The sequence below is a fragment of the Python bivittatus genome, unplaced genomic scaffold (genome assembly GCF_059951505.1).
Source record: "Python bivittatus isolate LINGU-HERP-01145 unplaced genomic scaffold, Pbiv_v1 ctg000840_np1212, whole genome shotgun sequence".
NCBI lineage: Eukaryota > Metazoa > Chordata > Lepidosauria > Squamata > Pythonidae > Python > Python bivittatus.
This window is the reverse complement of record NW_028277113.1, coordinates 33991102-34004895: the sequence shown is the minus strand read 5'-3', so window position 1 is coordinate 34004895 and position 13794 is coordinate 33991102. Positions and strand designations below refer to the sequence as shown.

At 34.7% G+C, this 13794-nt stretch overlaps 1 protein-coding gene across 3 annotated transcripts in view; it reads right to left on the bottom strand.

Annotated features, from left to right (window-relative positions):
• LPIN2 (lipin 2) overlaps nt 1-13794 on the bottom strand; it is a 41537-nt gene that overhangs the window by 4744 nt on the left and 22999 nt on the right. For all 3 annotated transcript variants that reach the window (XM_088131056.1, XM_007435496.4, XM_025171354.2), the window contains exons 10-19: nt 13285-13378; nt 12939-13008; nt 11633-11722; nt 10650-10729; nt 9707-9851; nt 8595-8743; nt 8220-8306; nt 7298-7450; nt 5703-5817; nt 2419-2522 (exon numbers count right to left, since the gene is read on the bottom strand). In XM_088131056.1, coding sequence (XP_087987182.1) covers nt 2419-2522; nt 5703-5817; nt 7298-7450; nt 8220-8306; nt 8595-8743; nt 9707-9851; nt 10650-10729; nt 11633-11722; nt 12939-13008; nt 13285-13378 — 1087 coding nt within the window. The remainder of the gene's footprint in view (nt 1-2418; nt 2523-5702; nt 5818-7297; nt 7451-8219; nt 8307-8594; nt 8744-9706; nt 9852-10649; nt 10730-11632; nt 11723-12938; nt 13009-13284; nt 13379-13794) is intronic.

Genomic DNA, 13794 nt, shown 5'->3' with positions numbered 1-13794 from the left:
TAGAAGCTTCATGCAAATTAGAATATTTAGGCTTTGGAACAAGGACTGAATTGTGGTATTTTTCTTCTACTCTGGTGTTTTTGTTTTTGAGGTACATGTATCCACTGAGGTAAGTCCTGTAGATGTCAGCTGTTATTTCCCTTTACCCTTTGGCTTTCAACTACCATTTAGATCTTTACCCTTGATGCACATAATAAGAATTGGCATTTTCTTGCTGAATTGGCCCTCTCATTCTGAAATGATTTTAACTTAAAACACATAATCAGTTAAACGCCAGAAAAGAAAGGAAAGCAGAGGTGGGAGGTTAGCCATTTTCCTCCTCCTGAGTAAACTAGTGCAGAGAGAGCCTTTTTCTGGAATAAAATAGACGGTAGCCATATTTATTAAGTAGTCTCATCCTCAGAATTTGTGGGAAGATGCAGGAGAATTGTAGATGGGAGTATTTACAAACCCCTCATGGAAGCCAAGGGGCCTAGTCTTTGTAAAAGCATGTGTAATTGTACCACACATTGCTTTATGGCTCCACCACAGTGACCCTCAAATCCCACTTAATAAAGCCATTCGAGTAGGATACCACGATCAGTGGTATCAAAGGTACTGAGAGATTCAGGAGGCTCTCCCTATTTAATTTCCCCAGAGAAGACCATTCATGTTTTGTTTTGATCCCAAATCCAGGTCTGAAATCCAACCAAAACAGGTTTAGATAATGTTTTCATTCATCTGAAGCTATAACCCACTATTCTTTTTTTAATAGTAATTTTATTTAAAATTACAATTGCAAATATAAAAACTAATACAAACTAAAAAAAATAAAAGAATAAAAAGAAAAAATAGAAGGTGCAGAAAAAAATAGAAAAAAGAAAAGAACATAGTAAAGAAAAAGAAAATATATGACTTCCCCCTTTATCACAAGTATAAACTATTTTAGTAACTTACACCTTCTCTTAAAATACAACAAATAATCTCTTCTTCCCATATGCCATCTCTTATCTATAAACAAATCCTTAAAGACTTGTCATTTCAGTCCTGATCAGCAAAAATCCATTAAGGATTACCAGAGATAACATATCTATTTTAACCTTGATCAAGTAAACCAACTTTATATTCCTTCCTTTTACTTTTAACAATCTTGATCTTTAGTTCCTTCAAATAATGTCTTAGAACTTGATTTCATTTTTTCTTTGTCCCTTTTCACAAAATTCTTCAAAGCTTTAACAAGCCTCTTTTGTAAATCAAATATAGGAAAATTATCCAGGTCACTCTCTTGGTTTGTTATTTATATATCCCTTTTAGTTATTAAGGCATCAGCCAGTTTCTTTTGTATGTCCAGTGTAGCATCTTTTTCCATATCTTTCTTGTAGCCTGTCATTTTTAAATCACTTTCAGATTAGTCTCAATTTTGTCAGATAAAACTTCTTCTTCTTCCATAACATCTTTTAAACACAGTCTATCTATAGAGGCAGATGCTCTTAAAATTAACTTCTGGGTCCATTGTTCAAAAATATCCTTCTATATATCCAATGTTAAAGTATTTTGCTTCATTCTGTATTAGTAAGTCAAATCTAAGTGTTCTTCTCCTTTAATTGTAATCTTTAATTCCTTCTGGTTCCCTCTAGTGTCCAACCTTCAAAGTCTCATCCTATCATTTTTTTTTTAAAGAATTCAAAACAGCAGCATTTTCCCACGGCAAGGATTCTTATAATTAATTCTAAAATCTTACTTCAAATCCATCTGGACCCCTAGTCGGTTTGTAACTTTCCAAAATCAAAGTTCTAATCACCCTTCTGCTTTTTTTTACCCCCCCCCCCATTTTTTAAAAAGTCCTTAAACTTGTATTTAAAACTACTTTCCCTAAGGCTTGAAGGAAACTCACCCGGTGTTTTCAGGCTTGTTAATCCAGAGGTTCCTAATAGCTAAAAAGCAGTTAACGAGCAATTTCCAAAAGTGATTAGAAAAGGAAGTATGTGAACCTAGTGTCCTTAAAGGCGCTGACCATGGATTGAGCAAGATGGCTATTCCCTTGTCTCCCAGAGCTCTAACCCTGCCAGAGACTGCTGTCTTGTAGGCTCCTCACAAGGAGCAACTGTCTAGAGCATTTGTGGCCAATCTCAAATCCTCTCCTTGTCCAGAGGAATTAAAAAGAGCTGGTCTACTCACCAGCTCTTCATTCCGCCACGGTCATCAGCTCTGCTTTTAGTGGAGCTGTCTTTAGTTCGCTATCTCTTCCCCAGGAGTCACTAGCACCCACCCACTATTCTTAAGAGTACTCTGATTAGAAATGCAGTTCTTTAACCTATTAGTCAATTTAAAACTACACATTTTAAATTAATAACAACCACGACTTCACACAACATTGTAATCCTTCCCAGTCAATTCAATCTGTTTTCATTCAAGCTGCTTTAAAAGCCCTATACTTACGAAGATTTGTTTCCTTTTGTTTGTTCCTGGATAAGTTCACCCTTTGGGTTAACTGTGAATATTCTGCAATCTGGAACTCCAACTTGCATATAGGCATAGACATCCTGCAGATAAACAGAACTTCACTGCATTTCAGTTTATAGATGATGCCAATTTTGTTATTTACAGTGGGGCAAAAAAGTATTTAGTCAGCCACCAATTGTGCAAGTTCTCCCACTTAAAAAGATGAGAGAGGCCTGTAATTTTCATCATAGGTATACCTCAACTATGAGAGACAAAATGGGAAAAAAATCCAGAAAATCACATTGTCTGATTTTTAAAGAATTTATTTGCAAATCATGGTGGAAAATAAGTATTTGGTCAATATCAAAAGTTCATCTCAATACTTTGTTATATATCCTTTGTTGGCAATGATAGAGGTCAAACGTTTTCTGTAAGTCTTCACAAGGTTTTCACACACTGTTGCTGGTATTTTGGCCCATTCCTCCATGCAGATCTCCTCTAGAGCAGTGATGTTTTGGGGCTGTCGCTGGGCAACACGGACTTTCAACTCCCTCCAAAGGTTTTCCATGGGGTTGAGATCTGGAGACTGGCTAGGCCACTCCAGGACCTTGAAATGCTTCTTACGAAGCCACTCCTTCATTGCCCGGGCGGTGTGTTTGGGATCATTGTCGTGCTGAAAGACCCAGCCACGTTTCATCTTCAATGCCCTTGCTGATGGAAGGAGGTGTTCACTCAAAATCTCACGATACATGGCCCCATTCATTCTTTCCTTTACACGGATCAGTCGTCCTGGTCCCTTTGCAGAAAAACAGCCCCAAAGCATGATGTTTCCACTCCCATGCTTCACAGTAGGTATGGTGTTCTTTGGATGCAACTCAGCATTCTCTCTCCTCCAAACACGAGGAGTTTAGACCAAAACGTTCTACTTTGGTTTCATCTGACCATATGACATTCTCCCAATCCTCTTCTGGATCATCCAAATGCTCTCTAGCAAACTTCAGACGGGCCCAGACATGTACTGGCTTAAGCAGGGGGAACATCTGGCACTGCAGGTCCCAGCTCTCTGCAGGTCATTCACTAGGTCCCCCATGTGGTTCTGGGATTTTTGCTCACCATTCTTGTGATCATTTTGACCCCACAGGGTGAGATCTTGCATGGAGCCCCAGATCGAGGGAGATTATCAGTGGCCTTGTATGTCTTCCATTTTCTAATTATTGCTCCCACAGTTGATTTCTTCACACCAAGCTGCTTCCCTATTGCAGATCCAGTCTTCCCAGCCTGGTGCAGGTCTACAATTTTGTTTCTGGTGTCCTTCGACAGCTCTTTGGTCTTGGCCATAGTGGAGTTTGGAGTGTGACTGTTTGAGGTTGTGGACAGGTGTCTTTTATACTGATAACAAGGTCAAACAGGTGCCATTCCTACAGGTAACGAGTGGAGGACAGAGGAGCCTCTTAAAGAAGTAGTTACAGGTCTGTGAGAGCCAGACATCTTGCTTGTTTGTAGATGACCAAATACTTATTTTCCACCATGATTTGCAAATAAATTCTTTAAAAATCAGACAATGTGATTTTCTGGATTTTTTCCCCCATTTTGTCTCTCATAGTTGAGGTATACCTATGATGAAAATTACAGGCCTCTCTCATCTTTTTAAGTGGGAGAACTTGCACAATTGGTGGCTGACTAAATACTTTTTTGCCCCACTGTATCAATGTTATACTAAATCACATGGGCAGTCACAATCATTTTGACACAGTTCTAAAGTTGGTTAATTTATAGAAACTTAGGAAAATTTCCAAATTTCCTATTACGTCTTCATTAAAGCTTCCTAACTGCTTCTCCAGAAGATACTGCTGATAAATGTAACTTCTAACATTTCTGCCCTCCCCAGTATTCGTATCAACATATTATGTCATATCCCTCAGCCTTGAAAAAAATGAATTGATTGGGAAAGCAACCATTTGCTAAAGACCTGAGTCCAAATAAGAATGTGATTAGAAAGTTTGACTTTTATTTGCAATAATCTATGAAGGCTATTCTTGTTTGCCACCCAAAGTACCTTCCAGTAGATGGGTGGCTATATGTTTGTTTAATTAATAAGGCAGAGAAAATCAAATACAAGGCAAGCCCTAGCTAATTTCTTTTAAACATTGCCAACAGAGAAAAAAGATAGTGACTATATAATGTAGAAAAACTAGATATATTATAATGATTGAAATAAAATAAACATGACAAAAGAAAAACATACTGAACAGAAAAAAAATCCATATAATACTATAGATTTTAAAAATCTGAAGGTTCTTTAACTCATTTGATTAGGTTTTGTCCAGCTATAGCCTTATTTTGGTTTCAAATTACACATATGCTAGTACAATTCCGGGAAGAAATATTATACTTAAGGAGCTCAATGTAATATTGAATTATATTCCCAAACATGGAATTTGTCATCTCATGAAAAGCTTTGGCTCTGCTGAGCTTGGGTCACATCAAAGAATAATTTTACATAACTGAAAAGAAACTTACTCTCCTCATTTTAAGGAAAAGATCCAGAATATGGGTTTGTTTATGCACTTTTGAAAAATATCTTTGTTTTAAAAATGAGGAAATTATGCAATAGATACTAATACATTGCTAGTCTAGATTTAATGCTAAGGTTAAAGGACTGCAGTAAGTTTATAGGTAGTCCTTGCTTAACAGCCCTAATTGGGGCCAGCAACTCCATCACTAAGTGAAGCAGTCGTTAAGCTAAACATCACATTAAACCCCACTTAGTGACGGTAGTCCCGGCAGTCCTGGTTGAGATTGTTAAGTGAATCACCCGCAGTTAAGCGAGTTATCACATGACTGTGACTTGCAATCTCCTAATGGCTTTCCCATTGACTTTGCTGCTTGGAAGCTGTCTGGGAAGCTCGCAAGTGGCGATCACATGACCATGAGATGCTGTAACTATCATAAATGCACAACAGTTACCAAGCACCTGAATTGTATGTGACCGCAGGAACGCTGTGACAGTCATAAGTGCAAGGACCAGCCATAAGTCATTTTTTTCAGTGCCGCTGTAACTTAGAATAGTTGCCAAACAAACGGTCATTAAGCAAGGATTATCTGTATCTTATTATCTATAGGACAGAGGAAAGTCACTAGACACAGAATGGAAATTGCCCAATTTTGTTAGGTGCCTACCATGGAAGGGTACATATAAATACCTATCTTGTAACAATAGTTTCATTTCATTTTAATTTAAAAGGAAAAAACAGATTCATTGTAGGATGAGGCAAACTTACATTAGGTCTGTTCCCAAAAGCAGCATAAAAAGGCTGTTCACATGGACCAAATAAGTTCTTAATATCATTTAAACACTCAATTTTGAATTTCTCTGGCTTTTTTTCTATCACTTCCCTGCAAGGAGAAATATGAAATATAATTATTTCCACTTAAAGTCAGTTCACTTCACATTTTTTGTGAAATATAGAAACAATTTTATTTTAAGTAAGCTATAAATATTCTGTAAGTGATAGAGCCACTTCACATTTTTGAAAATTTAAAAGAAAATTAATGTATCAACCAAAAAGATGGTAAGTGAAAAAGCATGTTTTTCACATGAAAGGACCAATGCATAACACTACCAATTTAAAAGTAAGGCAGAAACAATGGAATGTTATGCTGTTAGTAGAGAGCTGCGGCCAGTCAAAGCAGATCAAGTTGATACTGTTATCTGTCACTGATTTTTTTTATGTTTAACTTTATGTTATTTGTAAGCTGCTCAGAGCCTTCAGAAATGGAGTGGCATACAAAGTGAAATAATAAATATATACATTGCATATGCTTCTGAATTAGTTGAATATGAGTAACTCTATGCTGGCTTGCCAAGATAGTCTCTATATTAGAGATGTCAGCTTGAATAGAATAGTCCAAGCATGTTTGGCGTAAGATCGGGCTTTGATTCTTCCTTGCGCGTACTGGCTAAATTGTGCCAAAATTAATTGATACTATTACTGCTGCAGGTTGGAAAGGGAGGACTAAGCCTAGAAACTTATATCTAATCCATGTCAGTAAAAATCATAATGCAAAAGCCTCAATTGATTGAAACCATGATAAGCAGTGGAAGTCAATATCTATATGTTTTCTCAAGAACATCTGAATATCTGTGGTGACAACTGTAACATATGGAAGTCTACAAAACATCTGTCTATCTTGTCAGGTAATGGCATGGACTGGAAGGAAGGTTGGTTGGTTCATGAAACTAAGAAAAGAGAAAGGATGTAAGTGATTTGAATGAAGATGGTTTGATCTTGTAGAGTGGAATTAATGAATCATAAATGAAAGGGCTAAAATGTACATCAGAAAGTATGAATTGATGTCATTAGGAAACTACAGATAGCTGGTTGAATATTACATTCCTTTGAATGGCGATAAGGGAAGAATTAGTTACAAGTTTTGGAAAAACTATGGAACATTCTAAATAAATACAATTCATGGAAAAAGTATTCTGTTACGTAAAATAAATAGATGTGGAAACAAGACGAGAGAATACAGAAAAAGCCATTGGACCATTCAAAGCCCCTGGAAGGAATGAGAATGGTGAATGCTGAATATCTATTTCTAAAAAGGTATGTGTGCTTCAAACATGGTTTAAGTCTCCATAAGTTATCAATCATAAGTAAGTGAGGCAAAGAAATTAATTAAACCTAAAAGCATGATTGATGTATTCAACTTACTGGCTTTTAATATAAAACCATATGTAACTAAAATCACACATTAAAATAATGCCGTCATGATATCATACCAGAATAAATGACAAAAGCAATTCTCGCAGTTCCTGAAGTTATATCTCACAACAGCCTAAATATCAGAAATAAGATGTATTTTGCTTATATACCTATGAAAAGCAGAAAACAGGCTGCTAGGTGATAACATCAAAGGACCCTTGGGTAAAATTGTTCCTTTATCATTGACCCAGTGTAAGTATCCTCTTGTCATATCTGCCATTCCAATTGCACGAGCAGAGCAATACAGAAACTTATAGCCATTCCTAGGAAAGAAAAGGTTTATTAATATTCTAGATTATGACCATCTTGCCTGATGAAGTAGATCTGTAAACAATGGAAACTCCTCCTTTGATTAGTAATGATCATGCATTTGCAAAGATGACGCAATCTTGTTTTAGCATTTTGACCAGTAAAAAAGAAACTAATACATAAAATTGATATCTTTAAATAATGTATATGCTTCCTTTTACTCTAGAATAATTTGTGTTCATTCTGAAATGCTGCAAGAAATTGAGCCCATTATTGTTCAAGTTGCCTTTTCTTTCAAATTTCTACAGAAGCTACTTTTTCATACATCATGTTGCTCCTTCAGCTAACACAAAAAGAAAGAGGAACCTAAAGTCGTCTCTTTCATGTTTGTGCATAGTAAGACCTCTTGCATACAGAATTTATAGCAAGTGTAGAGAATACAGTTCCTGAAACTCTACAAAATAAATTCAAAACATATTGATACTCTCATATTAGAATTCTGGGGTGGGGAAAGAATCAACTGAATGAGATTGCACCCTGAAGTCTGGGTCTAAAAAGACTGACAACCCCTGATTTACAGCATATAGTGATACTGTTGTAGTCTATATGATATCCAGAGCAGCATTTACTTCTTGATATAAGTGTACCATATATCAATACCGGTTTACTCCAGATTAGAAGGATTCTAATCTTTGGATTCCATGTTAGCACGTAGAAATGGAATGAAAAAGGTTATAAATATGACTCAAACACACAAATTATTTTACAGGCATTGTTACTTACTCATTGATAGAATGGTAGAGTTTTGCAATACCCTGATGAGTCCAATCTTTGCCAAGCTGTGGTAGAATCTGTCCTAAAGCATCAGACCTGAACCAGGAACAAATAAAAACAAAAAAACCCAATGGTTTTAAATCAACTCAGATATTAAAAAGCTACACCTGACAACTCCTAATTTATTTTTCTGATTAAGCTGTCTTTCTCTTGCCTAAATCATTGGGTCAAGTAACTTCAAACACTTGAACAGAATTAAAAGAATAGAGGCAGGCAAAATAGGAAAGTTGTTTTCTAACAACTATTCAAAGCTTATCCATGTGAAACAAACGAATTTTAACATCATTGTAGAGTTTCATCAGAAGGAAAACTATTTTAGCTTACTTGGTTATTGTCCCATCAATATCAGAAATGATTATTTTGTCATTCCAGTTCCATAAGTATATTGTCCCAGCACAACGGCAAGTTCCTTGATACTGGGTTGTAATGCTGAACACAACATCATTTGGTCCATCTCTAAGCTTCAGTTTCTCCTTTAATGTGAAGAGGCATAAAAATGGTAACAAAAAATAACATACAGTTTCTTTCCAAATTATTTTACATTTCAATATTGAAAACTGAAGTTTGAGAATACATTGAATTCTAGGAGTTCTACAATAATTTATATCCTTTGTATATTTATATTTATATCCAAATCTGACTATAAACCAGTTAAGCCAAAATATAGGAATTATCATGAATCATTTGATAAACACACAAAAATAGATAGAAGTTTCATTCCAGTAAAAATGGAAACACTGTGCCAATATGTGCTTCCCCAGTTTAAATGATGAATCCCTGTACAACATGGGCTAGAAGCAGAAGCACAGTAACCAATTGTGAAACATGTCATTATACCTGGGTATCACGTCGTTATTATATGCAATTCAACTACTCAACTTCTAAAGATCTTGGGAGTTAATGTTAGCATTATTTTTCAAACAATGCAGGCCTTAATAACAGAACTGTAATAAGATGAAAGGTAGTCTTAACTCTAAAGAACATTAATAGACTGGTGTACAAGAAACACTATTCTTTTAAAATCTGTTTCTAGTTTTGTACTTACTTCATTCAGTACAACACTGAAATAAAATCAAATATTAGTACTAATTACTAATAATTAATAGCATTAATACTATTTTAAAATAGTCCATACTTTATATGATAATATAACCCAAATACCATTAACATTTAACATCTATCAATGCTATTATGCATTACTACTTATTTTCCAGCTAAAAAACAAATTAAGAATTGCTTGAAATATAGTTCATGTCAAATCTTTCTAAGGATCAAAATCCAAATAGATCTTAATATTCTCAATTACATGTATGGAAAAACAGTAACCTAGTGCAGAAAGTTTTCACTGATCTAATCATTTCTTCAAAAACACTCTAGCTAAGTTTTGTTAAACTTGATTCATAATTATTTAATATTGGAAAAAAATAATCACTTACAATTTGATCTGAAGACAACCTAAGTGACTTTCTATAAGTAGTGTTCCCAGGGCTTGAATATTCAAGTGGAGTTGAATCTACTATTAAGGATTCTTTTAGTTCCTGTGAACCTTCATCGTCACTAGAAGATTCATCATCTGGAGGCCTAAGATGACATTGACATAGTAAGATGTACCAGACTTTTCAGAGATTATTTAAATATAGTATCTGGTATTTTGTAATATGTAACAGCATACTTGGATAAAATATTTCAAAAGGAAGAAGCATGTTTATTACTTTAAGAGAAAAGCAATTTAGACATAGATCTTTTTTGTTTTTGCAACATGATTATTTGTTTTGAGGAAAGCTCTCAAAGATACTTCTTTAAACTCGGTGGCTTAATTTAAAAGCTGTTTTTATAACATTGCTTATAATTAAGCCTAACTAAGATACTGTTTAGTCAAATGTATTCGAGTATATAGAACTTGTGTAGTTGTTAAAGTATTTGACTAGGATCTGGGTGATCCAAATTCAAATTGATCCTTAGTCATGGAAACTAACTGAGTGACTTTGGGTCACTCATTGTCTCTCAGCCAAATTTTTTAAATTCTGAGTTTTAGAAAAAAAAAATTGGCACACCGGCCATAATATTCTAGCACTTTTTGAAACAACAATTAAGATGGAGTATCATGATGCAATTTTCTTATATGGATTCAGATTACTAGTCTATCCAGCTCACAATTCTCTATACCAATTGGTAGCAGCATTTCAGGGTTTAAGACAGGGGTTTTAAAAGTGTTACCTGCAGATTCCACAGACTGAGGATAAAACCTTTTGTATGAAAAGCTCTATCAATGGCCTACAACCCTTCCCAAATATCAAAACAATATGAAGACAAAAATTCCTATTTTCTAGAAAGGCAAGATACTGTCTTTAATTACTAATTTATTTCAAAACAACATACTGGTTTTCAACTTGTTCCTTTAAAGTTGTTGATTGGTCATTTTTTGGAGCCTCAGATTTCCCATCCTTTGTTTCTGGAAGCTAGCATCAGAAGAGTATGTTAAGACCACATCATTTTGCATTGCCACCTGAACAGAAAGATAACTGTTGCATTTCCGAATCACATATCAATCTAGCTGCAAAAAGTTGTAATAGCATCAATATTTTATTTAATCATTTATTTAACATTACTCCTAAACCAAGAACAAGATGCAACATTTATTGAGCAGACTCCAGAGTTACTACACAAATAACAACATACAAATGAATACAGCAAATTTGCAATTACACTGATTGACACACACAAAATGGAATTTTATGCTGAAAAATAAAGTGTTATGGCAGAATAGATTTCATTACCAGAGCAGAATTATTACCAATAGCATTCTTATATAGTTGGTTGATAATTACATAATAATAAAAATACTCCAATCAAAACTAAAGCAATATAATTGCTGAAAAATACTGAGCTAGGAGCTTTAAAAAAAGAATGTCTGCAATTTCTTACACTATACCAAAATGCATAACTTTAACTTCTTCAGGTACCATTATGTTGAAAGTTTCCTTCTTGACAACTCAATGACTGCTGATAGCACCAAAGGAAAAATTTCAATAACACGTCAAGATGTGGAGTAAACAGAGTTAAATTGCTCAATTATTCTGCCAAAAGGTGGTCTTTTTACAGTCTACACTTAAAACACAGAAGACTTATCAGGCAGCATAAATATATATATAAATGACAAATAGTTTAAAATTAAATATGAACTGCATTAAACTAACATTAGAGTATGCGATGCGAGTGACACAAAGTGAATAATATATACAAGTAAAACTTTATTCCATACCTGAATGTGTTTAGCCCATATTTCTGAACTATGATGTATAAAGCTTAGGATGTGACATCTAAATTAGTCCAACATTTACAGCTGATGTGGTTCTTTTTACCTGCTTAATCAAGCTGTCCTTTTTACGCCAGAACCACCACCTTCCAGACTTCTTCGGCATCTTGTCTTTAATCCAGGATTCAATTGTTGTCTAAATACATTAATATTTAATGCACATTCACAATGCCATTTATTTTTTGGTAACATACATAGCATGGTACAATGCAGATATATTTTTAATAATGCCATTGTTTGATTGTATTAAACTTCCTACACATGTATATCTTCTCTTTAGGCACATTTGGGAATAGTTGTACAGCCTTCATGGAATCCCTCTTCTTCTCTAGAAAAAGAGAAACAGCTCCCTGTGCCTGGCTCAAATACCAGTATTGCATACTGCAGGAGGACACTACCAAATCAATCCCCACTAACTTCTCATAGTGTGTTCTGACTTGCAGATGATTCTTCTTCCAGCTCACTGGAAGAAAAAAAACTAGATTAAAGAACTCTTCTGCAATTTAGAACTTGGAATAAAATGGTCCAACCATATAAAAATAATAGGCAGGGATATATCAATGCATATGGCAATACCAAAACTGGACCTCACTTAAACATATCAAAGCATGCTGAAATCATATACTTCCATCCACCTATCCATTAATGTGTGTGTGTGTGCGCGCGCATATATATTTTCATTCCTTTATTTGCAATAATCTAAAGCAACTCCTTCACTTTCTTCTTCAGTGAATATTGTTATTTCTTATGTAATAAATGGACTTAGGAAGAAAGTTCCAAATTACAGAAAGTGAAGCTGTTTTCTAAATTAACTGTTATATCAGGGAAGGAAGTACAATTTTGAAGGATGATAATATTTCAATAGTGACAGCAGCTCAAGGCAGCATATTTGAGGCCACCTTAGATTTTTATACCAACAACACTATATCAAGTGGTCTGGACTGAGAAACAGCAACTAGGCCAAAGTCATCTTGTGAGCACCATAGATAAATATAGATTTGAACATTGGGCTTCTTGGTTATCTTTCATGTACTATTTGCAAGGTCATCCAGTACAAACTGCATTGTTGAACAATGACATAATGTGCATTACAATGTCATTATGCAAAGCCTTTTGCCCTTGCATCCCAACATTTCATCATATGCCCCATCTTTCCTGCCCCCTTTTGCTCAGCTGGTATTTCTAGCTTCACAGAATTATTCAACATTCCTAATATCTCTTTGGGTATGTTTTCAAGCATAAAGATTGTCCCTTTTGAACACTTTCTTCTCCCATGACTTTGGTATGTCTCTGCATCTATGACCTAATGTGGGTAGCCTGCTTTCATGGAATATTTACCATCATTAACTTACCTGTGGTAAGCTTTTCTGGAACACCTGCAAGCTGAGAATCATGGGAGCAGCCAATGCCCAATTATAATACCTATTATAAACAGAACAGTTTATCATTATGAATATACTACACATTCTTTGCTGTAAACAGAATGTTTTATTTCTTGTAGCTTGTTCTCAGTTCCCTGGCAGCTATAATAAAGACCACTGCAATTCCTCATTATCTTCTCTGAATAAAATTGGATTTTAATTTTAAATTATTTTAAGGACAAGCATCCAATAGAATGACAGCCACATTATCTATCAATACAGTAAAATTAGCATAAAATAATTTAGCAATAGGAACAGAAGATTCAGATAACATTACCTGTTGTATATCCTTATTACCAAGTTAGGATTATCTATAAGACCTGGATTTTCAGCAAATTCATGATAAGTAATTATGTGTTCCATGAATTTTTCTGCAATGTAAAGACATTCCATTAACTGATTGAAACATGTTTTATCTTCTTATAAACAATCTCTTCATTTGGCTCCTCTTATATAATTATGCTCTTTTTGCCATTGGATATATTTTCATTCACTTGTTATGCTCTGTCTATATCTGCTGCATGCACCTTCCATTGCAGCATAATATATATCAACTACTTCAAGGAAGTAATGGGGAATATGAGTATATAACTCTAAAAGTGCCTAAAATAATTTAATAATAAATATTTAAAATATGTATGCCACCCTTCAAAACATTAATTAATTAAAAACAGTGAAGAAAGGAACAGCTATCTAGAAGGAAGCTGCAAGTAAAAATCCACAAACGGCAATGTGAGACGATTACATGAGAAGAGGCACATTCAATTTCATAGTTCTCACAGTAAAA